Source organism: Pantherophis guttatus, chromosome 1 (assembly GCF_059756535.1).
Source record: "Pantherophis guttatus breed Tessera chromosome 1, ASM5975653v1, whole genome shotgun sequence".
NCBI lineage: Eukaryota > Metazoa > Chordata > Lepidosauria > Squamata > Colubridae > Pantherophis > Pantherophis guttatus.
In genome coordinates, this window is record NC_142063.1 from 98,937,129 (window position 1) to 98,965,041 (window position 27,913).

Sequence of the window (27,913 nt, forward strand, 5' to 3'; positions counted from 1 at the left end):
ATGGGTTTCTAGCCATCCAATTTGATCCAACAGATTGGATCTGCAGAGCCCATCAGCCAAAGAGTGTTGAGTGGCAGGAACTAGATGAGTTTTCTTTGCTGTAGCCGTTGCTTTATGGAATATTCTCCCCTCAGAGATTAGAATGGCCCTAATCCTATTAACCTTTCATAATGCTTTAAAAACTTGGCTATTTATTCAGGCCCAGGGCTCAGAACGTGTTAAAGGCCCCGTTACTTAGCTTTAGTATTAGCCGATTAATCATCACGGCTTCTGTTTGTAGTTTTTTTTTTTATTTTGTGGGTGTTTTTACTGTTTTAATGTTTTTAATTGCTTTATCGTTTTAAAACTGTAAGCCATCCAAAGTCAGTTGGTTGAATTGGGTGGCTATAGAAATCAATCAATCAATAAATAAAACTAATGTAGCAGTTTAGCAGCTGTGTTAGATTGTTAGCTTCTATTCAACATGTTTCATTTTCTATTAATTAAGCATTCAGCCGGGCCTTTTCGTTATTTCAGTAGCTATAATTTTATTTTCTTTCTTTTTAGCTACCTTTAAAGCCTAGCAGCCAGTCCCTAAGAATTGGAAACTGGTCAGAAAGGAAAAGCCATCGCCTGCCACGTTTACCCAAGAGGCACAGCCATGATGATATGCTCTTGCTGGCCCAGCTTGGCATCCCTTCCTCTCCTTCTAGCCTGAATGATGACAGTTTGAGTACTACCAGTGAACTTCTATCTGCACGCAGGGCTCGCCGAGTCCCAAAGGTACAGTAATGGCCACTGTAGTCTTCTTGCAACTCTAGAAGATTTGGTTTTCTCTCTCTGAACCATGTTCTGATATTTGAATTATTCTTGTAAGTAAACTGTGTGTTGTATTTATTGGGTTATTTTATACTTTTCCTCCTCAGTTGTAGACTGAGTAACTATTTCAGAATGTGAACTACCTTTCCTACTTTGAATGCAAATAATTCTCCACCAGCTGTTGAAACGACATACCTCATATCCATTTAACCCCAAAGAGCCAGGATTATTTGTGGCTAATTGAAAGCTAATTAGTTGGGGTCACTGATCTCGTTTTTGTGTTCACAAAAGAAGCTCTCCCCTGTCATTCAATTAAATGTGCCGTGTGAATAGGGACAGTATTGCTATGCATAAAAATTATTTGGATAAGGCCATAATGCTAGGAAAATGGAAGGAAAGAAAGAAAAAAAGAACAGTAAGACAAATTGAATTGATTACAGTGGTAATTGGAAGACTTGAAATGCCAGATTTGGGATAGATCACCCTGGAGAAGGACTGTCCTACCAACCTTTTGGCACATAATCAGTCAAGCAATCCATCAATGAAATTAAATACTGGAAATACTGGAAATTATTTGAAACAATCTTTAGCCTGACTGAAACTATGCGACATTTTGGGTCACTTCCATATACTATGACCTTCTATTGAATCTTGGAACACCTATTGTAGAACCTCTTTTGGATAAATTTTGAATACATGAAACTATTTCTCATATTTATATTTAACAATTTTAATAGCTTCAAGTGAAAGAGAATTGCTGCTTGATTTATGTTTGTCCTGAATTTCTGTATGCAATGCCAATGGTTCTTTGCTTCTTTTACAGCTGGTACAGAGGATCAATTCTATCTATAGTGCAAAAAGAGGGAAGAAAAGATTGAAGAAGCTTTCAATGTCCAATATTGAAACTGCATCACTGCGAGGTATAGCACAGAAATCTTTTGGATTTATAGGAAAGTGTTGATCATCAGTTACAGAAATTACTGCGATTTGTTAGGTAGTTCGGATGCCAATATTTCCTATGACAAAAACAAAAGTTTTAAGATTAAATGCTTGTTCCTTTGCATGTGAGGGATATATGAGTTAAGTTATATTTTCTGATGCAAGTCCTTGAGCGCATCAATTAAAGTACATACACCCAGTGGTGGGATTCAATTTTTTTAACAACTGGTTCTGTGGGCGTGGCTTAGTTGGGGGTGTGGCTTGGTGGTCATGTGACTGTGGGTGTGGCTAGCTGATCATGTGACTGGGTAGGCGTGGCTAGCTGATCATGTGACCGGGTGGGTGTCCCTATGTGCATAGGGACTACTCAGAGGGCTGGAAAAAGTCATTTCTGACTGATCCTCGCACTTTTGACCGGTCCTCGCACTTATGACCATCCTCACATTTATGCCCGTTGAGGCATTCTTAACAACCGTGTCAGTCATTTCACCACTACTTCTCTTCACCACAGTGACAAGATAGGGCGCAAAACGTAAAATGTGAGGACATTGGTAAGTTCAAGGACTGGTCAAAAGTGCGAGGACCGGTCAAAAATAATTTTTTCAGCCCTCTGAGTAGTCCATATGCACATAGGGACTACTGAGAGGGCTGAAAAAAGTCATTTCTGACTGGTCCTCTCACTTTTGACCGGTCCTCGCATTTATGACCATCCTCACATTTATGCCCATTGCGGCATTCTTAACAACCATGTCAATCATTTCACCACTACTTCTCTTCACGACGGTGACAAGATAGGGCGCAAAACGTAAAATGTGAGGACAGTCGTAAGTTCAAGGACTGGTCAAAAGTGCGAGGACCAGTCAAAAATAACTTTTTCAGCCCTCTGAGTAGTCCCTACCCAGAGGGCTGAAAAAAGTGATTTCTGACAGGTCCTCACACTTTTGACCGGTCATCATTTATGCCATCATTTATCTTCTAGTCCAGAGATCTCCAGCCTTGGCAACTATAAGCCTGGCAGACTTCAACTCCCAGAATTCCCCAGCCAATTATGCTGGCTAGAGAATTCTGGGAGTTGAAGTCCACAAGTCTTAAAGCTGCCAAGTTTGAAGACTGCTGAGCTAGGGCTTTGGGGCCAGCCTTTTGGGGAGGGGGTCCCATTCGGAGAGACCCCCTGCCTCTCAGGAAGCATCAGGCTCATGCAGAGAAAGTTGCCAAGATGGGAGATCTCTGGACTAGAAGACCTCCAAAGGTCCCTTCCAACTCTGTAATTCTGGTATTGGCAAGCAAGCACAGTTAAGCTACTTAAATCCTCCAGAGCAGGGGTCCCCAACCTTTTGGACCTCAGGGACCACCAAGTTCAATTTCGCGGACCACTAATACGAATCCAGCGCACTGCTTGCTGAAGCACCTGGACTCCCAGTGACGGGATAGGGTCCTTCAGGCACTCTCCCCCCTCTTTCTTTCTCTTTCTCCCCCTCTCTCATTCTCTCTTTCTCTCCCCCCCTCTTTCTCTCTCTCCCCCTCTTTCTCTCATTCTCTTTCTCTTCCCCCTTTCTCTTTCTCTCTCTCTCCCCCACTTTCTCTCTTTCATTCTCTTGCAGGGGGCTGATCTGGTGTCTGCAATGGAGAGCAAAATCCAGCTTCTTCTCTCTGCTGTAAGTGCAGCATCAGGATTCTGCCTTGGTATATTTGCGGCGCAAGGCAGCCCTCGTTTCCTGCTGACTCGGAGCGGTAAACAGCGTCTGGTTTGGGGAGCAGCCGGATTTTGCTCTCCATTGCTCTCTCGGCCCCCTGCAAACTCTCATCTATCAAGAAGCCCAACCAAAGTTTCCCGCACCACTTCAGGGAGTGCTCCTCGAGAGATGAGAGCTTGCAGGGGGCCGAGAGAGCAATGGAGAGCAAAATCCGGCTGCTCCCCTAACCAGACGCTGTTTACCGCTCTGAGTCCCAAGCGGCAGGAGATGAAGGTTGCCTTGTGCCGCAAATATACCAAGGTGGAATCCTGATGCCGCACTTACAGTGGAGAGAAGAAGCCAGATTTTGCTCTCCATTGCAGACACCAGATCGTATTGCACCACCGGCAAAAATGCAAAAATTTCCAAATGTAGCCCTCCCTCTAACAGCCCTCCTGATGTTCAACTGTTGTCTCTCAAGGAGGATGCTTGGCCATCTTCATGCTTGAAAGGATTCTACAGTGTAACAGCAGATGTCTCCCACCCTGGTAGCTTTAAGACTTGTGGACTTCAACTCCCAGAATTCTCCACAATTCCCCAGAATGGGCTAGGCGGGAGTTTAAGTCCACAGGTTGTCAAAGAGCCACAATTGCCCAGCCATGGGCTAGGGTAGGCTGACGCCGCGCAGGTGGGAGGCGGGTTGGGTGAACCAACAATTTAACAAACCGAACCATTTGTTAAATTACTGGCTCACCTGCCCCTCGCCCTGCCCCGCCCCCACTATTTATTGGCAAGGGGCGGGGTGAGCCAGCAATTTAACAAACGGTTCGGCCGAACTGCCTAGAACCGGCAGAATCCCACCACTACATACACCCAATTACTAATTCTGGAGTAACCTGGGAAAGCTAGTGTAGCTTCACAAATCTGTACTGTGTAAAGCAAGGAGCAGCTGGTTTTCATTGTTCCTTGGAATTTATCCACTAAAATTTCTGCAGTGGTAGTCCACAAGTGTGGTTATGGTGAACCAATATATTCAATTATATATTTATTATGTGAAACACATAAATACAATAGCAGGATTTATTAACTAGACTGTATGTCCTTACTGTTTTCAAAGAAATGTTTTTAATGTCTGTTAAATTCTGCCTATGTCATTTATTTGAATTCTGCCTGTGTATATATATATGCCGATGTAGAAGAAATGTCAGAAACTTCAAATGAACCTTATTCCGAAGGTATGTAGCTGTAGCTTTAGGATGAAACTTTAATCCTGCTCCTGATGAAGGGAGACCTATGTGGTAGTGCTCACGTAGATGTGGCTGTTCCTCATAGCAACTGGTGGTGTGGGTGTAGTAGTTTGCTTGTCTAAGAACATTTAACTAGAGTGTACACCTCTTCCTTGAACTTCTTGAAAGCTACTTGCTGGAATGAATCACAGTTTGACTACTGACTTTTGTTCAAACTGGCATTTTTCATATTATTAATTGATATTACTCAGCCAATTTAAACTTTTAAGAGGTTCCTCTTTAAAATGTTGCACAACTTCTTTTAATACCTAAATAATTTGGATGGGAAACATCAAAACAGTTTTCTAAATGTTTCCTAAAGCAGCATAGACATGCTGAAGCAATCTTTTCTTAAACACTTGCAAATCATGAACCATTTTCTACAAAGAAAATTTTGGCACGTGTTCATTGCAGTGCATCTTTGTTAATAGTAAAATCCTCCTTTCTTTTTCAGATGAAAACAGTGAGAGTGAAAGTGATTCAGATGATAGATTTAAAGGTGAGAAATTCATCAGTTGTTTTTCCTAAATACATTATAACCCAATGAAATTGGGTTGGGGACAAGATTAGGGTTTTTTCCCCCTTGGAGAACTCATGACGTCTTAGGAGAGGGATGACTGTTCTGCATGCCATCAACTTTCATGCTTCATAGATAGAATTATTTTTCCTTTTAGAATATTAAAAAGTAACCAGAACTAATTTGACTAGAAATAGCAATGGAATAAAAGAAATTGACTTTTGTATGTGGTTTTGTGTAATTGGAAACAATTGTTTATACGTCTTTCAGCTATTTTGAAATATACTGTGTATTAAGTCACAGTATTTAATTCACCTTGTGCTGCTGTTATTTCAAAAGATGCAAATCAAATATCTTTGAACTCTAGATCAAAAAGGGCAAAACAAGAAAGCAAAAACTCAGTTTTAAGAGTAGAACAGATTTTGCAAAGGATAAGAAATAATCCATTCATCTGCCAGATGGAATTCAGAGCTTCATATGTAGTAGATGCATAAAACATTTTTATTTGCAAGGGTGGAGTGGGAAATAGATATATTTGAGTTAAGAAACATTTGTAAAGAGGCCTGTCTGGGACCTGACCTCACCTGCTGTTTGGTGGTTAATTGCTGTATTCTGCAGAAAATGCTGAATCATGTCCAGCTTTAAAACAGCTAATGCTATGCCATGGTCGTAAAATTACAAAATCTCGAAGGGATGACAGCTTCAGTATTGAGTTATATTGTTTTAGTGATGACACTTGCTTTTTTCCATTTAAATTATGTTCTCAGTTTAATACTAAATATTAGATTATATAACTAATAACATGGGCAATCAGAAATTAGTGGTATGAAGTTTTCTTAAATGCACAAAACATTTTGAATATGCCAAATGAAAGGACCCTGTAAATGAAATAAATTTCCCTTCACTCTAGCAGTTCCCTGCACATATCCTTTGGGATATAATCAAGAGTTACAGTACTGTATTAGTAATCATTATAGTAAACTTATGAAGTTTACCAGTAATGTTATCCCCTGGTTATATAGTGGAAGGAAAGAAGCCTCCCTAAAGCAGAAAATTATTTCTTCATGAAATTACTTCATTTTTTTGCCCTTTGATTTGCAGGGGTCCATAATGGTGATGCATTGACATCACAAGAATTGGCAGGAGCCAACATTTCAGTCCCTTTAGGTTTTAGGATTCCTCGTCTCCTCCTAATAGATATTATTACAGGAAATAATACAGTTGCATTAAATATCATAAACTTATTTTACAACATATAGCACATCAAATCATTGTTTTGTCACTGGCAAGAACTTGTGGGAAGGTTGGCTTATGGGGACTGCCAAAAGCTCCATATGGCTTCTACCTGATCCAGGGTAAAAACAAATTGATCGCTAAACTCAACTAAGTTGGACTAAATTCTTCTCAGCTATGAGCATGTGCTTTTCAGCACTATACTAGTCCTGTGCAGCTTCTTAGCCATGGAGAAACGTCCCCAATCTGAAGGACTGATTTTTTTTTAAAAAAAAAATATTGACTGAGACACTGTCCATTTTTAGAATTCTTTTTTAAAAAATGAAAACATTATGAAATAACTGGGCACAATCACTTTTCCTTTCCTGTATCTGCTTTTAATGCCATTGCTGACCAGCAGTCAGATCTATCTAACACTCTCTCACCTGGCCAGTAAATATATTTTTATGGAGTTGTTTTCCCAACTAATGCCAGATTTTCTTCTATTTCAAATAAATTTTCTGGCCTGAGATTGATGCAGATCACTGTGGTATGTGTAACTTGAGGTACAGCAGAAACAGATGGTAAAACTGCAACGTGTTGCGGCTAATTTTATGGAGTGATATTATTAAAATAGTAATATGTATGTTTGTTACTAATTGCCCTTAAAAGTAATATCTTGTTTATTTACATGGTGTATCTTGCTGCAATATATAGAGAGCACATATTCTATAAAATTAGTGAACCATCAAAACTATCATATAAAACTGAAATACTGGCCTCTACATGTCTGATCTGCAGTTAATAAATCCTGACATGTGACTTATATTGCCTTGGAGAGATTCTCTCTTCTTCATTCCCATTTGTTTTTCTAACCAGCTGGAAAAATGATTTTAAAATTTCAATATTTCCATAATGTGCTGTTCCCTGAACTAGTCTTAACTACCACTTGTTTTGTTTTGTGGAAAGTGATTTCTAAGTTCAATCAATCAATTTATTTATTTTATTTGTATTCCACCTGTCAGGGTTCCAAGGAACACCCCCAACAAAATACCACCTTTATTATTTTTACAGATAACTCAAGTTAGTGAAGACACACACCTTCTTCCTTCTATTTTCTCCAGCCCTGGAGAAAATTTTCTCCAGGCCTCACAACAGCCCTGTGAGAAGGGTTGGGCTGAGAGCGGGGGATGGGCTCAAAGTCACCTAGCCACCTTTGATGACTAAGGAGGGACTTGAATTCATAGTCTTCCACTTTCTAGTCTGGTGCTGGTGCCTTAATCACTACACCAAACTACCTCTCAATTCCTATAGTTCTGTTTTAAACATAACCAACAGATTACATATGCATACATGTCTTGTTTAATAAAATTGTGCATAAACATAGCAAGGTTAGTAACTGCAGAAATCTGGAAATGATTTCATAATTAGTAATGTATAAATTATTAGTACTTACCATAGTAAAAACATCACTAAAATATAGAATGGATTATTTATTGATTGTAAGGTTACTTGATTTTTATTTATTAATTAAGAAATTGTTTGGGAAATGTTAGGCATGACATCTGTTATACAGTATATGGTGCTGTGTAGTTGATTGAGGGTGTTTAATTGTTTAGATCGTGGTTATCCAACCTTTTGGCCTGCCTGGGCCTCATAGAGGATTTTCACATAATAACGGTCTCATAGGCCTGTATTACTTGTGGCCCAGGCCGCATGTGATCCATGGGACACAGATTAGACATGCCTGGTTTTGATGATGTATGGTTCTTTTCAAGGACTTCTTGAATGCTCACAATTTCAGATGATTCACACAACCACCAGCTAATGCTTCTTGTTTTTTGGAAATGCTAGCTCATACCCAGCGGCTTGTCCACATCCAGTCAATGCTAAAGAGGGCTCCTAGTTATCGAACTCTGGAACTGGAGTTAATTGAATGGCAGGAACGTGAACTGTTTGAGTATTTTGTGGTGGTTTCTCTTAAGAAGAAGCCCTCCAAAAATACATACCTTCCTGAAGTCACATATCAGTTTCCAAAGGTAAAAGTAAGAATTCCTTTTAATTATGAGTAATTTCTCAATTACTGTCACGAGATTCTTTACTTCATTTCTTGTTAGGTCTGTTTCTACTATGATATTTAGAGCACTGCTGTGTGTGTGTGTGTGTTGTGTGTGTGTGTGTGTGTGTGTGTGTGTGTATGTCTATATCTACCTACCTATCTATCTATCTATCTATCTATCTATCTATCTATCTATCTATCTATCTATCTATCTATCTATCTATCTATCTAATATGTATGTATGTGAGAGGGAGAGGGAGTGAGAGAGGTCTTATTTAGGTGAGTGACAAAGGTATTAAATATAGAGTGTTTTTATTATTGGAATCTTCCTAAAAAAAGAAATACTGCTGAAATGTTTGGTTCTGTTACTTCTCTTTGTTTTGTGACATCATTAAGCCTGAACCTCTGGCTTATAGAAATGATGAGTGTAGCTATCTGTACAGGAAGGGAGAATGATGCAAGTAATATTATGCTGTTGAATTCTGAATTCCTAATGTTGTTTTCAAAAGATGAATTTGAGTCTGTGCTAAATGCTGCTGATGTTGATTTCTTCAATCACAGCTAGAAAGACCCACAAAACAAGTTCGGGAAGCTGAAGAGCGACTCAAAGCCATTCCTCAGTTTTGTTTTCCAGATGCCAAAGACTGGAATCCAGTATCTGAATATAACAGGTGAACTGCACTCCCATCACCACAGTACTAGCTTTTTACAAAGTAACCAAGCTTGCACAATGCTTTCCCTTATATTCAACTCTAGGGAACTAATAGCATCTCTCTATAGTTTCTGTTATATTATTCTTCTTCATCCAGTTCTCACTTAGTTGAAAAGTTAGGAACAGAATTATGAAGCTTTTCCAGCTTTCAAACCATTCTTGCATTTACTTCAAAGCCAGAATATTTGAACAAATAGATTTTGAAAGTCATAACTTTAATGCAACTGTTAATTATTTAATTTGGAATTGAAACCCTGAGTTTCTCTTCCATTTCTTAGATTTTTTAACAGTAGTTTATGCTATATAAAGTTTGCCATTTAGGATTGTACTGCATTTAAATTATTATCTATTAACCATTATTTTTGCAACATAAACCTGCAGGAGGCAATCAACACTGGCAGCAGTAGTAGTGGAACTTTTGTCTCTTTCTTCCCCCCCCCCCCATTTTGATTCTTGTTGGGGAGGATTTTTTTTAATGTTAATGTTTTTTGAGGTTTGACAAATCTGTTTTACTTTTTGCTAATGATGACTAGACTATAGCATGGCCAAATTGTAATAAGGAAACCTGCGGGACTGCAGAAAGGGCTATGTCTGAGCTGTGGATTGCCCCTTTTACTTTTGCTATATTTCTATTGACTTAATGTTTAGTACTACATTTTGTAATAATAAAATTTGAATTAATTTTAAAATAGGAAATATAAGGCATTTCCTCATTGCACCTCATTTTCAATACTATACTTATTGACACATGGATAAGTACATATTGTCTGGTTAATACCAAAACCTGAACAAAAATGGTAGATAATTCACAAGATTTATCTGATTAGAAGATATCTGACAACATATGAATCTGAAGAAAAATATGATTAGTTGAAAGAAAAAGCAGAGGCATTATTCTTGGCCCTATGTTTTGTAATAGATTACAACATGTACTAATTTTTGTTGCAGTGAAACATTCTCTTTCATGCTGACTGGAGAAGATGGCAGCAGAAGGTTCGGCTACTGCAGGAGGTTACTGGTGAGTATTATCAATCTTTTTTTTAAAGTACTAAATTCTGGAATGCTAAGCACATCATAACAATTGTTTCAAAAAGGAAAAAAATACAAGGTTTTGTGTTAGTTCACTTATTTATTAATCTCTTTCTCACACAACACAAAACCAACAACCTTCCTTTATAACTCAGTGGGACTGTGGAAGACAACACTAGAAGTCAACTCAAGACAGCTCACACAAATGGCCAACAAGTGCGGCTGTGGCATATGCCAAAGTGATGCACTGTCCTTGCTGCTGTTCTACATAGGTTTGAACCTCCTCAGTCAGATAATCATAAGGACTGGATATGGATACAAGTTCAAGAGTGGAACTACGAACAGTACCTGTTCTTCATGGATGACACTAAATTGAATGAAAGTTGTATGCAAAGAATGTACAAGACAGCGATTCACTGATCCACCTGACATAGATCTTGATGTCATCCATGCAGAGGAGGTGATTACCTGACTGGGGGGGTTCAAACTTATGCAGAACAGCAGCAGGCACAGTGTATCATTTTGGTATACACTGCCTCTGCACTTGATGGCCACGTGTGATTTGTCTGGAGTTGACCTGTAGTGTTGTCTTCCACAGTTCCAGGCAAGACAACATAGCCAAATCCTGAAGGCTTTTCAGAATTTGAAAAGCAAATTCAGAATTAGAAAAGTCTAATTTTGGAGAGAAGAACATTCCATAAAATAGGCACTGAGACAGAGAAGACACATGGTGAAGGTTTCTGGTTGATGGTACCTGCAAAATGCCTACCCTGCCAGATCTTGTGAGGCAGGCTGATTTAACTGGGAGAAATGGTCCCTCAGATAATCCTCAGTCCCATGCGATGAAGGGGCTTTAAAGGTTATAAAGCCAGCATCTTGAATTGGACCTGGAAGCAAACTGGCAATCAATTCAGCTCATGGAGTTAGTTAGCTTTATTTCAATTATATGCCATGCAGAAGATGTTATTCTCAGTCGTTCCAGAATGTACAGCTGCTCCTTGTTTAGTGGCTACCTTGTTTAGTGACTGTCTCAAATAGGATGGCAATTGAAAAAAACATTTTCTGCACAAAATGTGTACTTAGAATCAAATTTAATGTAGCAATAGCAACAACACTTAGTCTTATATGCTGCTTCACAGTGCTTTACAGCCCTCTCTAAGCGGTTTACAAAGGTCAGGATATTGCCCCTAACAATCTGGGACTTCATTTTACTGACCTTGGAAGGATGGAAGGCTGAGTCAACCTTGAGCCGGTCAGGATTGAACTCATGACTGTGGGTACAGCCTGCAATACTGCATTCTAACCATGGCTCCTGACCACAACATACTCCAGAGTGAGAGTAATGCTGGCACAGCTATATGAGGGAAATTTATCTAAATGGGATGTCAGCTACCAATGTTTTTCACATCTCCTTCTCTCCCTCCCTCTTTCTCTCTCTCTCTCTCTCTCTCTCTCTCTCTCCTTTGCTTTTGATTTAAAGAACAGATTGAAGTTGCTAAACAAGGAGATTGTCTACTAGGATAAGTGTGGCTATCTCAGGGGAGAAGATTTCAATCAGATTCCATGAATAGAGAAATGATCTATTCATAAGAGGAGAAGCTAATGGGCTCTCCTTCTCTTGACGCACTTAAGCAGGGATATCATAACTATTTGTTATGAATGCTGAACTTGCATTTTGCATTGTAGATCTTGTATTGAACCTAAAATAGGAAAAATGTTTCTGAGCTTCTTTCAGTTCTATTATTCTATAATGAGCCAGGTAACCAAAAGATATTGTATGTTACCTCTTTAATACATAAATAGTGTATACAACGAGTCTTATTTATGATCTTAAGGAGAAACCCAGCTTTCTTGGCAAAGGAATTGTATTTGAATATTTGTTATTATTATTGATAGTGTCCTGAGGCTAAGGTACCATATAAATGCTGTTAATAGTAAATACTGTAATTAAAAATAAATAAACACAAATAAGATAATTTAACTTTCCAAGTTGTAGAGTATTTTCCCCCCTGAAATTTTGTGCTACATTTTGTGCAGGGTATTTTTAGTTTAGTTTTTTTGTTTTTTGTTTTAAGCAAGGCTATCTTCTAATGTTTATTTCTCGTTTACTCCACACCTAGTCTCTGTTTGGCAGATATAACCTAGAATAGAGTATTTCTGGAGAAAATGTTAACAGAAATGAGAAAGTATATCCTCACATGATGATGATACAGTGCTCTCTCTGGATGATTCTCCTTAGTTGCAGCAGCAGTGATTGATCATTTACACTAGTGGAGCAATTCACAGTGGATTCTGGATGCTTACTAGGTTGACATTTATCTAAAAAATGCTAGTGGGGCTAGATGGATGACCATATGGACACTGAGAGCATGTGGAATTGCAGATAACTGCTGCTACTATACCAAGCTTTCTATTTATTTATCTTTATCTAGCCTTATATTTATTCTTCATTCTGACAATACACATTCATAATAAGCTTTCTGATCTATGCAATGTGATCTGAATTTGTAACAAGTTCATAACTTAGAGGGATACAAAATAATGTTGGCAGTTTATGTTGAGTAACGTCTGGCACTGTCAGGTTCTGCTTCCAGTCCAATTTTTGCTTAATATTCTCATTTCCGAAAAAATTAAGTTAGACAAGTACAGTTGTCAGATTCCTGCAAGTAATATATACAGCACAGTCTCATTTAATAACTAAATGCTTTATTGCCTTTACATAACTAATTGTTTTAAGCTGGTTCTGATGACTGCCATTAATATTTTCTTGACAAATTCAACTTTGATTTCTGGATGGCTACTTTACTTCTTGGGATTGTTAGAAATTATATTCAAATACTTCTGTTTGTATGGTTAAATCTGTAGTTCTAATTAATTAAATCTTAATAGGAGTTCCTGGTATCTTGAATCTAGAAAGTAGAAATTATTTGCAATCCCTGGAAGTTTGTTCTTGCTTTGCTTGTTATATATTTCAACATCTATATGGAAATACCTCTGCTAGATGAGATCAGAAGCCTAGCTACTCAATCTTTTTTTTTCTATGGGAATCAGATAGTGTATCCAAAAAGCCCACAAACAGAATAAGAGCTCAAGAGGTCTCAGCCCTTAATTGTCCCACAACCAAGAGGCAAACAGCCTACAGTACTAGATATAACGTGTCTAATTTCAAAGAACATAGTGAGATTTAATTCTGAGAAAGCTTTTTAGGATTATTCTTCACCCATGATGAACTTCTTATGCAAGGAACTCTGACAACAATACTTGCATCTTCATTCTGATTAAAGGAATTGGCTCATAGACTTGCAGCAAGATTTGTTTGAGTCAACTTTAAATAACCATTTTAATGGAACATATTAAAACATAACATTTAAACATTTAAACAGAAGTATTAACTGCTGAGTGTTTTATAGTAAGGTGTTATAAGATCAAATGCTTCCCTACTTAAAGTCAAAGGTTGATGTTTCCAGGTGGGAAAATTGATTTTGATGATAGGGTGGGTTTTTTTTCTATTTACTACTATGTAAAGTTGACAACAGTTCAAAGATTGTATAGAGTTTCCCTGATGCACTGCTGACTCATACAGTCCAGCATTGAGAAGCTTCTACTCAGTTAATGAATAATTGCTGGTTTCACTTAGCACAAAGACTCTTTAATGGGGTATTTCATGCCTTTCCACTGTTTTTTTTACAAGGCAGAACTATTAAACTAAATTAGAACCTGCTTCTTTAAATGAAATGCTACATGGGATCCTTACCTATGATCATCCATTGATACAGAAAGAAATAAACAATATATAAAAGTTCATATAATAAGTAATCTATTGAATATCTAGGACAAACAGAGAAAAAGTACAGTAAATCCAGATTCCTCCGCCACACTTACTTTTTTAGAATTAAATATTCAGTAAAAATATAACTCATTTAGATTGCAAATTGTAAGTATCAATAAGACAAAAAATGTATTTTAGAAGGTCATAAGATTGATTTAGATATCTTTAAATTGATAGCATAAGACAAAAAGAACTACAAAAACAAGGGACAATAGTGAGAGTCTGAACAGAATTAATAAACATTATAATTTGAAACATTTGCTAGGCTGGGTTTATAAATTATTCGTAAGGTATGGCTCCAAATCCAAAATAAGTCAAAGATTGCATGATTAGTGAATGTAGTAATAGAGATGAAACGGGGAGGAATACTCAAAGAATACTAAATGTATTCCAAATATTAGAGAGAATTGGATAAGAGGTTTTATTGTTGGTAAATCATACAACGTCTGATTGCAAAAATGGATGACAATGACAATGATTGCAAAATTGTTAGAAATGTAATTCATATTAGATTGAAACTAATTTTAAAAAGTAAAATTTAAAAAATAAAACTGAATTTTCCATTTAAACTTGCAATATTCTTAAACTTACTAAACCATATACTTCCTTTAAGTATACCGAATTAGCTTTGCTAATATATTAATTGCCACAATATTTCTTACTGGTTATATTGTATGAAACTTTCTTTGGAGAAATGGCTAACTAAACTTCCCCATGTTTAAGACTATATTAATTTCATTTGCACAAGAAATTCAAAGTTTATCCTTTACAGCTGTTCTAGGCATTGTTGATCATGTAACAAGAACAACAAGATCTCATTGTGTTTTGCGCCTTAATTGTGGGAAGTGGATAATTTGAATGGCCCATGGCCACACAGACTGTTTGACGTGCTTCAGCTAACTCACTTTAGTAGGGTTAGCTGGGAGGCACAGAACTGCATGTTATACAATAGGAAGTAATTCAGATGATTCATTTGACAAAGGAACTTATATGAAAACATCTGAGCAGAACCAATGAATTTAGCCATATACAGAAGAGCTGCATGAATCTGCCCTCAGATTCAGGTCATTTCTGTTGCCATGTGGCTCATTGCTTGAACCCTACTATGCTGGATCAATAAAGCTTCACAGAAAGGTGGCTGCCTCCTGTTCTCCAGAGATGAACCTTGGTAGAAAGGTCTCCTTTGTCTCAGTATACTAATCAAGATCACAGCATGCAGGTTTCCTGTAACTACAGAACTCAAATAACTCACATTAACTTTATTATAATCCAACCAGCTGCTCTGCTTAAATACGAAAAAAAGGCTGTGTTTTGGGAAAACAAACTTATCTGAGAAATAGTGAACTTGGGAAGGGACTGAAATTATCAAATGGCTCTTCCCATCCATCACCATTAGAGTTAACCGAACTAAACATTTCAGCCAGTCAAAAGCTTTTTCACTCTAGTGTGCTCCATTCTTTGCCATCATGATTTGTAAACACAATGTGAATCAATGCTATTGATAAAAAGAAGTTAACTAAAATATGGGCCATGAAGGAAGAGACATTTGAGAAGTAAACGTACTTTAAAAAAAAGTGACATTATAAATTTTAAAAAAACATTGAAAAAAACCCTAATATTTCATGGGGCCACAGCCTTTGATTTAAACTGTGACCATTATTGTTTCTGCTATTATATAGGACCAGGAATGCAGTGTTTTTACTGGCACTCAGCAAGATAGCTCTTAGCTGGTAGCTGTCCAGGACGCCTGGCATGCTTTCAACATTCCTGCAGATTTGACACAATGATTTTAACCCAAATCCCACATGCTGGATATAATCTCTTGATGCTTTTAGAGGGCCTTTTTATACCTAATATGGACAAAGATTCTATTTTTTCAGAAATATGACGTCTATTAAGCAGCAGGTCCTGATCCAGAAATAGATTCATCTGTGTTCACTTAGTAACATAGAGCTTTTATGATTTTTTACTGTAGCAGCTCAAACACCTGTTGACCGTCTCAGCATCTTCATTTTAAAACATTAATCTGAGTGATATGCAAAAAGCAAAATAATTTGATCATCTAGGGTAAAAAAAAGTAAAAGGGCCATAAAAGTCAGGTTAACAAACAGGATTCTTGTTTAAATTCACCATAGCTTTTGATTTAATTGAAAATGGAAAGAAGTGTTGTATCTAAAAGAAGTATCCCCTCAGGGATTGATCATTCCTTGTTGTTGAACCTGGGCCAAAATATTTTGCCCTCATAGTGGTTGCACAGTTGGACAGGAGAAGGAAAATAAAGTCAACCTGTTTAGATCATGCCATAGTTCCTGGAATCAGTTCTCTAAAATATCATTGTTTCCTGATTGCATTCATTGGTGTAAGAACTCTGTTATAGGTTCTGATATATTGTGGATTCGGCAGGCATATTAATTAATGCAGTTCATAGCCATCTCCATCACAGTATATTTGACCACAGAATGGTACTACTGTTTATCCCTCTTTTCCGATCTTCCTTGTGAGTGGTCTGGATGGTTTGACTCCATGTGCCATGGAAAAATGAAACCAAGTTCCAACTTGCAGAAGTTGTAATTGTGCCTGGTTTGACTTGGGAGAATGCTGGAGTGTCTCCACTGTACAGCAATTGTCACAGGAAAAGAGGACTCCTTGTGTAATTGGTTTCCCATCATAGGGAAAGCAGTGTAACTACTTTGAGGAAGAATGGCAGAACAATGATACAAAAAGCATAATCCTATCTGAAAATGACTTAAAAAGTGATTCAAATCTCATTTTTTTCAAATTGGCAGCCAAGTGGAAAAGGACCACGCCTGCCTGAAGTATATTGTGTCATCAGCCGCCTGGGTTGCTTTGACTTATTTTCCAAGGTAAGCTGGTCTTTCAGCATTGTCTTTGTTTAGCTACTGGCAGAAAACTTTTATTCAAGAAGGAGCATTCTTTCCTTGATGGGTGATAACAGTATCTTGGAATGATTTTGCTGCATATTTTTAATCACTTACGTGGTCTTATAAATGAATGCTTTATTATTTCTGTGTCTGAAATACATGTCTTGATGCTTTTTTGTTTCCTAAAGTTACTTTGGTTGAGTTGCAGTTCTGGATGCGTATACCTGAAAAGATGGTGTGGCATAGTGCTGCTAATCCATTATCTATTTATTACTAGAAGATTAAATGCTTGGATAGAATTATTTTTCCCAGGACATGGTTATAGACTTACTACATATTTAATCCTTACATTCTATACTGCCTGAAATAATCTACCAGGAGAAACAAATGTATACACACTGATTTGGTATTTACCAAATCTTACAGTATGTAGTAACTTCTCCTCTATCCTGGGCTACAGATTGCTAAATAGGGATTGTATGTTGAAACAAAAAAAAAATGAAAGCTCAGTGAATCTGATGCTTTGTGGATGTATTTGACCTCAATAACCATAGTTCCTCTTTGGTTGGAAAGTCTCGGTGAAAGCTCCTAGGAAGGATAGGTTACATAAAGAATCTCAAGATCTTTGTATATACCAATTACTTTTTTTCTGTAATGAAGGCCAACCTTTCCCTATCTGGACCCCTCCATTTGTATTGAGATTCAACTATCATAATTCCCAGTTAACATGGCCAAAGATAAAATTACAGATGCAACTTCCTAGGCAAATGGTTTCCCATCACTTCCTCCTCCCAAATTGGATTCAGTTTATCTGCAGCTGGGATTATTTGCAAGTATATAGGGTATTTCTATGTTGAAAATATGGGAGACATATCCTAAACACAGTTTCTCACTCATTTTCTTTGATACTGCTCTCTAGCTTCGATAGTGCCTATCTTATTTTGTTGTATACTTATGGATGTGGATGGTATGGATACTTATGGCATTTAAAGTATTGGTTATGTACCATCCATGTCAAACACATAGATATATTTTTCTCCATGATGATCTATCCCTAACTTGATTTACAGTGGACTCATTGCTACTGTTACTGAGTCTATCCACCTTGTTTCTTCAGAGTCCAACGTCTGCTTCCATAGAGTGTCACGGGGAATATCATTGCTTGAACTATTCTGATCTTTCTTGATAGACTATAGGCACATCATAGCATAGCATACATTGAAATATATTTTTGAAGGTTTTCATAATTGGTCTACCAAGAATTAGTTTATGGCATATTTCTGGACTGCTTCTTCCTTTAATGTTGGCTGAATCTAAAATACTGAAGCTATCCATTACTTTGATAACTTCATTGTCAATTTTGAGGCTGGTTGTTAAATCTATTGACATTATATTTAATTTTAATCCCATTTTTTCATTATGCTCCTTGACTTTTATTAGTATACCTTGCAGATTCTTTACATTTTCAACTATTAGAGACATCAACATAGTGCAGGTTATTAATGTTTCTTTCTCCAGTTTTAAAAACATGCTCATCTTCTTTCAATACAACTTCCCTTAATTTGTAGTCAGAATATACCAATAGCATTTAGACTTATATGCCTCTTCACAGTGCTTTACAGTCCTCTCTAAGCAGTTTACAGAGTCAGCATCTTGCTCTCAACAACCTGGGCCCTCATTTTACTGATCTCGGAAGGATGGAAGGCTGAATCAATCTTGAGCCGGTGAGACTCGAACTGCCGAACTGCTGGCAGTTGGCAATCAGCAGAATTAGCCTGCAATACTGCATTCTAGCCACTGCATCACCGCTGCTCTTATTCTAAATATATATTCAGAATATTATATATATATTTATAGATCTTCAAGATATATCTGATATTATATATATTTTCTGGAAAAATTCAGCCCGATCAGGATGTATTCGATCACTTAAAGGCCATTTAACTTCCTTCCAAGTTTGTTATGTATATTCAGTAAAAAGATAGACCAGTGTGGCTGTGAATGAATTAGATCATTTTTTTATTTGTAAATCAAAGAGATAAAAGTATTTTGCCACGAAGAGCTCATTGTATGTTATTCATTACTTGGATTATTATTTCAATAGATAGTTTTAAATATCTTATAATGAAAAAAAAACCCTAGTCCTGAGGATTTATTCAGTTTCAATTTCTATATTGCTTTTTTTATTCAAATAATCATCTTTTTTTTTTGTCCACCAAAGGCCAATTTTTTTTTACCTAAACATTATTACTTTGCTAATTATTGCTTTGATTTCAATAATAGTAATAATTATTTTATGTGTGGAGCTAATGTAATGTTTTAGTCTGACATTACTTTAGAATTTTTTTCAATTTTATACATCTTTTATAAATCTCTTGTCCCTCCTTCACTTCTTTCCACTTCCCTTTTTTCTTGGTTGTGCTTTTAGACATCCATTAAAATAAAATAAAATGATTTAAAAAGGAGAGTGAAGGGACAATTGTTCATTTTATGTATCCAGTTGTAACGAACCCATATTGATCATGCTGCAATTAGTACTGTAGCAATGTGGTGAGACTTGAATTGACAAGTTTAAAATAAACTAGTGTTTTCTTCATTTGGAATAGATTCATTCCACTCCTGCTGGCAACATGAGTTTTTTAGTCATATGATTCATCCATTAAAAATGCTACTGTATATATATATTTTGATTCATGATAGTACGAATATTTTGAGTATTAGAAACATCTTTTCCATATTTGTGTCATTGGGAATGCCTTTCTTATGTACATTTTTCTGAAGAGAGCAGCTCTTTTTGTGGAATAATTCATAGTGCCAGAACTGTGTGAAATTCAGAATTGTCAATTAGACTGAAGTAAGCACTGCCTAGGATTTGCACACCTAGGACCTTGCCTTTATTGACTAGTATGTGGTCAGGCTGTGAGAAAAGAGAATGAGATGTCTACTGAGGTGCATAAAGAGAAAAAAGATTGCAGACAGAAGAGGAGAAAACCTTGCTTCCTCTTGATTACAGTACTATTCATTTTTAATGTTAAAAGTAGCAGACAGCTTTGTATAAATGGCCCCAAGGGAACAGAATCCTAAATAGAAATGAAAAAGAGAGTTCCCATTCCCTTTTATATAGTACACAAGTGTTTGCTACTGTTTTACTTTTTTTCTACTTCTGATTTGATTGTAATGAATCAGATCCTGGATGAAGTTGAAAGAAGGAGAGGGATTTCTGCTGCTCTGGTTTATCCATTTATGAGAAGCTTGATGGAGTCACCTTTCCCTGCACCTGGAAAGACAATCAAAGTCAAAACCTTCCTGCCTGGAGCTGGAAATGAGGTAAATATATTGTGAAATAAAGCCCTAGCAAACATTCATTCTCCAAAAAAGTATTACTAAGAACGAAAGTGGATTATTAAGAGCTACCACAACTATAGGGATTGTATGCTTTTGTCACTGTTCTTTAATAGTTCCCATTTATGAAGATTTTTATTAACCAATATACAATGCGCAGATGACTTTTTTATGAATTTGAATCTGTATTTACTTCAAGCTTTCTTGATATTAACTAAGAAAAATCAAAATACTGACAGGATTTGTCTCATGGTTGGCAAGCTAGCAATCAGTCTCAGTGTTTTCTCATATGACTAATCCCTGGCTGTTACATCAGGAGCAACACATAATCACAGACAAGTTCATCTTAAAGAGCTAGCAGTGTTTCCTCTATTTGGTCACTAAAACATTACAAAGCCACTGAATCTAGAGCAGGGGGTCCCCAAACTTTGCAGCTTTAAGACTGGTGGACTTCAATTCCCAGAATTCTCCAGCCAGCTACGATGGCTGGAGAATTCTGGGAGTTGAAGTCCACCAGTCTTAAAGCTGCAAAGTTTGAAGACCTCTGATCTAGAGATATATAAAATTTCTGATAGAAACAAAGCTAATGCAAAAGATAATATTCTTATTATCAGTTAGCTTTTGTATTTGTTTATGTATCGTATTAGATGGATAATAGAATGAACCCTTGTTTCATTCTCTATATTCTGATCAACTGCATAAGCTAATACCAGCCATCAAGTTTGCGCTGAGACTATTTTAGATAGAAAAACTCAGAAATATAGACTGATAGGATGTAAGAGTTAGTAGGGACCTTGGAGATCATGTTGTCTGACTTATTCCCAGTACAAGAATCTGTTAGCATCCTCAAATGTATTATCATTTAACCTTAGTCTGAACACCTTAAACCAAAGGGAATTCACTATCTCCTAAGGCAACTGACTCCATTATTGAACAGCTTCATCCATTTTGAATTTTTTTAAATGTCAAGCTGATATCAGTTTCCTTGCAATCTGAAGACATTGTTTATATGTCAGCGTTCCAGAAAAAAACCCAACTCCAAGTAAAGATGCGGAAGCAAGCATTTTCCAAAGTTCTCTTTACTAGATAGGCAAACTGGCACCTCTGGGGAAACCCGAATCTGAAAAGCCCGGGTTTTCCTTCAGTAAATCAAAGCTCCCAAAACCATCCCCTTTTCCACCCAGTCAGTCACATGCTCCAATCAACATCCGTTCCATCCCGATCCAGCCCCCTGACCACTCCTTCTCCAGATGCTGGATCGCCCTGACCTTGACCGACAGGAAGAATGCTATTATGTCTACTAACCCCCTCTCCTAAATCCCCTCTCCTACTTTCCCACACATGAGAAGGTGGCAGCATTGGAGCTTCCAGCCTAATATTCAATGTGATCTGACCAACATAGATTGGTCAGTAATTCCAATAATTTCATAAAGAGGAATGATGACATTTCTTTAAAATTTTGTCGATCAGAAGGTCGGCAGTTCAGCGGTTCGAATCCCTAGTGCTGCATAACGGGGTGAGCTCCCATTACTTGTCCCAGCTTCTGCCAACCTAGCAGTTCGAAAGCATGTAAAAAATGCAAGTAGAAAAATAGGGACCACCTTTGGTGGGAAGGTAACAGTGTTCCGTGCACCTTCGGTGTTTAGTCATGCTGGCCACATGACCACAGAGACGTCTTTGGACAGTGCTGGCTCTTCGGCTTAGAAATGGAGATGAGCACCGCCCCCTAGAGCCATAAACGACTAGCACGCATGTGCGGGGAAACCTTTACCTTTACTTAAAATGTTGACATTCTTCTGCTGATGCAATCATCACATTATTGGTTCATGTTCCTTGTGATCCATTAGTGGACCCAGATGCTACACACACACCAAAATGTAGAAATTTGAATTTGTCCTTTTTGAAATTCATCTTTCTGGTTTCTGCCCATTGTCAAGACCCTCCTCTAATACTACCTTCTGATGAATTTACTATCTCAAACTTTATGACATTTGTTTATTTGATCATAATATTTTGTAACTCCTCATCCAAGTCTGAAACCCACAAATATTCTGAAAAACTTTTTTTTTTACTAGTATAGAATAATTGAGCTATGTAAGATTGGGCTATGGCCCACGTTAACATCAAGCTAATTTGAGTGTCAATTTTGATTACGGAATATATTCAGGTGATAGAGCTTCGCCGACCAATGGATTCTCGGCTGGAACATGTCGACTTTGAATGCCTTTTCAAGTGTCTGAGTATACGACAGATCATTAGAATCTTTGCTTCACTCCTGTTGGAGCGACGAGTAATCTTTGTAGCAGATAAACTCAGGTGAGCCATACAAGAACTTCATGGGTGTCAATAGAAATATCAGCAGAAAATAGTTAGTGATTCATAAAGGTTAAAATAATATATTACCTTGCATAATATTCCTTATAATCATGTCTCTTTTCATTTTGTAAAAAATGTACCGTAGATTGCTTTCTGCTAATTACTTGTCAGCAGTGTTATATACAAAATTTTGCTCCCATCCTCAGCAAATACCAAGACTATCCCTGTATAAAGCAGAAGTAGATAGCTTCAGAAAGTAGTCATCTTCCTTTTCCTTTTCCTTTCAAAAATTGGTGTATATGTTGTGTCTTAGTAAAATAAAAGATGCACAGTATTAAGCAAAAAAAGAAAAAGGCAACACTTCTCACCAGAGTAGAGCATTTCTGCCATATTAAAGGGATTGGCATATTAAAGGGTGTATTGCTTTTTATTCCACTCCTAAATCTTTGAATTTCAACAGCAAATGTGAAAGGTCTAGTTTCTTATCACTTTTCATAACAAGGCCAAAAAAGATAGGCTAAGGACTCCTACCGTGTTTCTCTGAAAACACGACCCACCTCAGTAATAAGCCCAACCCTAATTTTTTGAGGCGTGGGCCTAATTATTACCCCTATCCTGAAAATAAGTCCGGGAGGATGGGTGAGGAGAGCACAAGTGGCGGCGCAGGGGGGAGGGCAACTGTCTGGCTGCAGTTGCAGCCCGCTGGCTCCTTGGAGTGGAGCAAATACTGCTTTTGCCCTTCTCTTTCTGGGCGCAGTGCTTCTGCTTGTTGGTCAGAAGCAAGTAGCTTCCTGGCCAGCTGCTTTACTTTTTCCCTCTTTTTTGGATACAAATGGGAGGCATTTTGGTGAACAGGAGGAAAATGGGGAGGGGGATTTTCCTGCCTGCCACCCTTCCCTCAGTCTGTGCTGAGCTTGAGAAATGAATGACAAGCAGGAAAATCCCCCTCCCCATTTTCTTCCCATTCGCCAAAAAGCCTCCATTCCAAACCTTCAGCGTTCGGAATTAAAAATTAATAGTAGTAATATTTACTGAGGTGATTGAATCCACAAACTTGCACTGTTATGATTCATTTTATGGCCAAGTGGTCATACTTGCCTTCTGTTATCATGATGATATCTGTTCTTGCATGGATTTATTCTGCTTTTCAGGTATTACATTGTTGGTTCTGTGATGCAGCTTTAATGCATGGCTGGAGCACACACTTCATGCATAGATAGAATCCAGGTTCAATTAACATTGCCAGATTAGGCTGTGAAAATATTATCTAAAACCATTGGAGTCTATTTATCAGTTAACACAGATAACAGTGTTAGTAAATGGGAGCTGGATCCTGCACAGATTCAATGGTCATTAACACCCCATTATGGTAAATGAATCACTGATTCATACCTGTCCAAATTGGGCTTTGATCTTTTTTTTTCTTATCCAGTAATTGGAGTGCTGAATATTGTGGTATGTACTATTATATTTGATATTATATATCATGTTATAAATGTGATTAAACTCCTCTATCATGGGTGTTTTTTGTTTTTGTTATTTGTGCCTTTGAGACAGTGTTGGCTGGTGGTGACTGCCGAGACAAGTTCCTGCAGTTTGTTAGGAAAAGTTTCAGAAATAGTTTGCCATTGTTTCCTTTCTAGGGTTGACTGGCCCAGGGTCACCTAGCTGGCTTTGTGCCTAAAGTGGGATTAAAACTCTAGTCTCTTGGTTTCTGGCCTAATGCCTTAACCACTATGTCACTGCGTTTTTGTATTTACCAGATGAGCTCTTATTTTTGAACTTTCAGACTTACCGTAGCTTGCCAAGTTCTTATCTCTAAGCTAACTGCGCATGTCCACATTCTTTCACCTTCTTCTATCTTTCTTTGTTCTCTGGCCAGGAGAGGTGGCCGGGAAAGCTTTGCCAAGATGTAATTAATTAGCTAGTAAGATGTTTTATTTTCTTTATAACAAATAAATGAGTTTTTCTTAGAAAATATATCTTCGGGTTTATTTTCTTAAAGTATACTTCAAGGAAATAGTCACGATCCATTCTCTAATCAAGGTGCAATTACCCAAAAGCAGAATGGGATTAATTGCCACCCTGTCACACTACACTAAAACCCTCTATGTACACAAATATTAAAGAGAATAAAAGAACCAAAATCCATTCCTTTATAAGATTTTACCATTGTAGATATCTTTGTAATAATATCTTCGTAATAGCTTTTGGAAGTTACTGGAGTATTTGTTGTGGCCCGTCAGCGGCCTGTGCAGTTAGTAGCTGATTCCGACAGCGAGGAGACTGGTGTGGTGCTGCTCCAGCAATCTGTACAGCTGGCGCTCAAGGCAGACAATGAGGAGGCTGGAGAAGATGTGGTGCCAGAGGCAGGGATTCAGCCAGGGCCTTCAGAACCTCCAGAAGCTCCCATAAGTGAAGAGGAAGAAGAGGAGGAGTCTCTTCTCGATGCACAAGCACGCAGAGCTGTTAAAAGACAGGAGTGGCTCCTCAGGAGGAGGTCTCCTCGAGAGTAAGGCTTGGGGCTAATTGGCCGCTCCCCTAGCCTATTTAAGGAAGGACGACGACTGATGCAATTTGCAGGAAACAACTTAGTTCATATTCCTTGGTGTCTTGATTCCAGAAACGTTTGATTCGGCTCTTGTTTATCTCTTGTCAGTTTTCCTGCAAATTGCTTCTGGGTATTCTGCCAACCACAGTAAGATTATGGTTATCTGAAATACTGTGCCTCAGGATTGAGTTATTATTCTTTGGATTCTTGTGGCTGTTAATGAAGTTAAATTAACAGCCCTTGTTCAGAAAAGACTGATTTAAACTGTACTTGTGTTCGAACAACTACTAAGAAAGCTCATTAGTAGTCCTTAATTAGTAAACTAAGGTTTGTATGGACTTTGTCTGTGCTGCGTTCTTTGGGGTCCGTAGCTGGGGCAGAACAGTATTGTACAAGAATTTCTTCTACACGATGGCAAGAAAAGATAATTGTAAATTCAGACAACCAAAATTATTTTACAGCAAAACCTAAAATTCTCATCAAGTATCCTAGGATTTTTTTTTTATTTTGTTTTTTTTTCCTTTATACACAATGCCCCAACAAGATAAATCCATAAGCATGACTCATGTCTTTTTAACACAAGGTTTATATTGGCTTGCATTCATGGGAAAAAAAACTTGGTAGAAGGATGAATAGTTAAAAAGTTATTCTTTACATTGTAACCATAGTTAAAACAGTTTTGTACAAGTAGATATCTGATAATTGGCTGATGTGATGTGGAAAGAATGCAATTCCTTCTCATTTTGTGCTCCCAACTTCAGCTTTATCATTCAAAAGTTGTTTGTGTTCTGCATTTTGTCAGAAAGGTCATTTGCCACAATCATGTCAACATATAATTAAACTGGGACCACTTTGGCCTGCCATGCAGACTTAAGATTTTGATCAAAGCCTTTTGCTGCATATGCAAGGAGGAGCAATTTTTTCAAAAGTTCAAAAAATAATAAAAAAATAAACTCACTACAGAGACTGGTTACAAGGCAGTTTATTTGGGAGTAAACTACACTGTATGCCATGGGATAATTCTGAGAAGATAATATAGGAATTGTACTATATTATTTTTGGTTGTTTCAGTGTTGTATTACCTCAGGACTTTGGACCAAACTCTATACACACCAAGCAGGCTAAGATAATGGTAATGAACTTTTGCCCCGTCAGCATGTTCTTCCCAATTCCAAAACAAGACTCCATTACAAATATAATGTAAGAAAAAAAACAAAACAAAACAGGATTTCAGGCAAGGTTTGCATAGTTTCATACCTACCAAGGTAGATGTAGCACACTAGTTATGGATGTCAGCTCATCAGTCGCACAATAAGACCTGCTGAAAGAATGGACTTATTAAGAACATTTCAAACCATGGTTCCAAATCTCTGGACTGATATTGGACAAATTAGTAACTTGTATTGTGGGCTACTAAATGACATTATGGCAACTGTATGTGAACCAGAGTAAAGTGTGGTCTGCGCCAAATGTTTGCATTGTAGTCTGTAAGCAATCTACTGCAAAATAGCTTTTGTTTATTTATCAAATTTCTGCACTGCCCATCTCACCTAAGTGACTCCAGGTAGTATACCATCATAAAATAATATAAAAATGTGACTAAAAAGCTCAGTTAAGAACACAGTTAAAAAACAAGATTAAAATCTATAACTTAAAAAGATAGTAAGGGATAGGGAGCACCCATCAGCCATCACCAGATTTGCATAACCCTCATGCTAAATGCATATTTAAGACTGGAAAATCAATAAAAATGCTTATTTTCATCTATAAAATGCATGTCTCATCTTCCAACCTGTTTACCGTGTTTTATGTGCCTGAAACTTTTATTCTTTAAATATTTCTGAGGGTTATATGTAAATGTCACCTTTTTGTGCAAGCTATTCTTCCTAATTTGTGCCTTTACTTTGTTGACTTTGAATGTAACTATTGTTCCAGGGTGCATGTGTTAGCGTATTCTGCAATTTGGAAACTTTTCTCACAGTCACAACTATTCACTTTGTATTTTTTCCACTGACAATTTTATTTCATGGCTAAAGAGCAACAATGACTCATGTTCTTATTTTGATATTTCTGACAGGAAGAAATGTTGTAACGAACTATGCATAGCATGTAATTTCTCCATTTTGACGAAGGGCAAAAAGATCCCATAGTTTCAGTTTCCATGTCCCATGGGAAATTAGATCAGCAGTCTTTTTATCTTCAGAACACCAACGTATTTAGCTCTATGTCGTCTTCGGAGCACATTGGTATATCCTAAACGTCTTGTGAATTACATAATCTCATTTGGAATCCCTCCTGGATTACAATTTTAGGAAAATTCCTCCTTATTGTGAAAGACCGTGCTTGAAGGGGTTCTTGCTGGCATGACTAGAAAGCAATTTGATTTTAAGTGCTGATCAAAATATAAATATAGTTGAAGCAGATCATAGGCAATAGAACGATAGCATTGGAGAGATCATTTCCTGCTCAGTGCAGAAACCAACCAAATTAAAGAATCCATTATGGATGGCTCCCCAACTTCTGCTTAAATGTAGTCAGTGTAGGAGAGCTCACTATCCATCATTCCACAGATTAACTACACTTCCTGTTACGCATTTTCCCCTAATCTGCTGATCAGAATGATAGGGAGTTCTTTGTGAAAAATCCACATATATTATGTCTACATCATGATCATAGTATTGTTTTAACTTTTCACAAAGTTGCTGTGGCACATTGACTTTTTGTGCAGTATTCTCTTGTTTTCCTAGGTAGCATTGTTTTTAGTAGAG

At 37.4% G+C, this 27,913-nt stretch overlaps 1 protein-coding gene across 12 annotated transcripts in view; it reads left to right on the plus strand.

The window, feature by feature from the left end:
• The window catches only part of DENND2B (DENN domain containing 2B), a 152,216-nt gene that overhangs the window by 109,039 nt on the left and 15,264 nt on the right, over positions 1-27,913 (plus strand). For all 12 annotated transcript variants that reach the window (XM_087879085.1, XM_087879075.1, XM_087879070.1 and 9 more), the window contains 9 exons: positions 547-762; positions 1,622-1,718; positions 5,151-5,195; positions 8,280-8,464; positions 9,046-9,155; positions 10,145-10,214; positions 16,841-16,918; positions 20,123-20,263; positions 22,446-22,594. In XM_087879085.1, the coding sequence (XP_087735211.1) occupies positions 547-762; positions 1,622-1,718; positions 5,151-5,195; positions 8,280-8,464; positions 9,046-9,155; positions 10,145-10,214; positions 16,841-16,918; positions 20,123-20,263; positions 22,446-22,594 (1,091 nt within the window). The remainder of the gene's footprint in view (positions 1-546; positions 763-1,621; positions 1,719-5,150; positions 5,196-8,279; positions 8,465-9,045; positions 9,156-10,144; positions 10,215-16,840; positions 16,919-20,122; positions 20,264-22,445; positions 22,595-27,913) is intronic.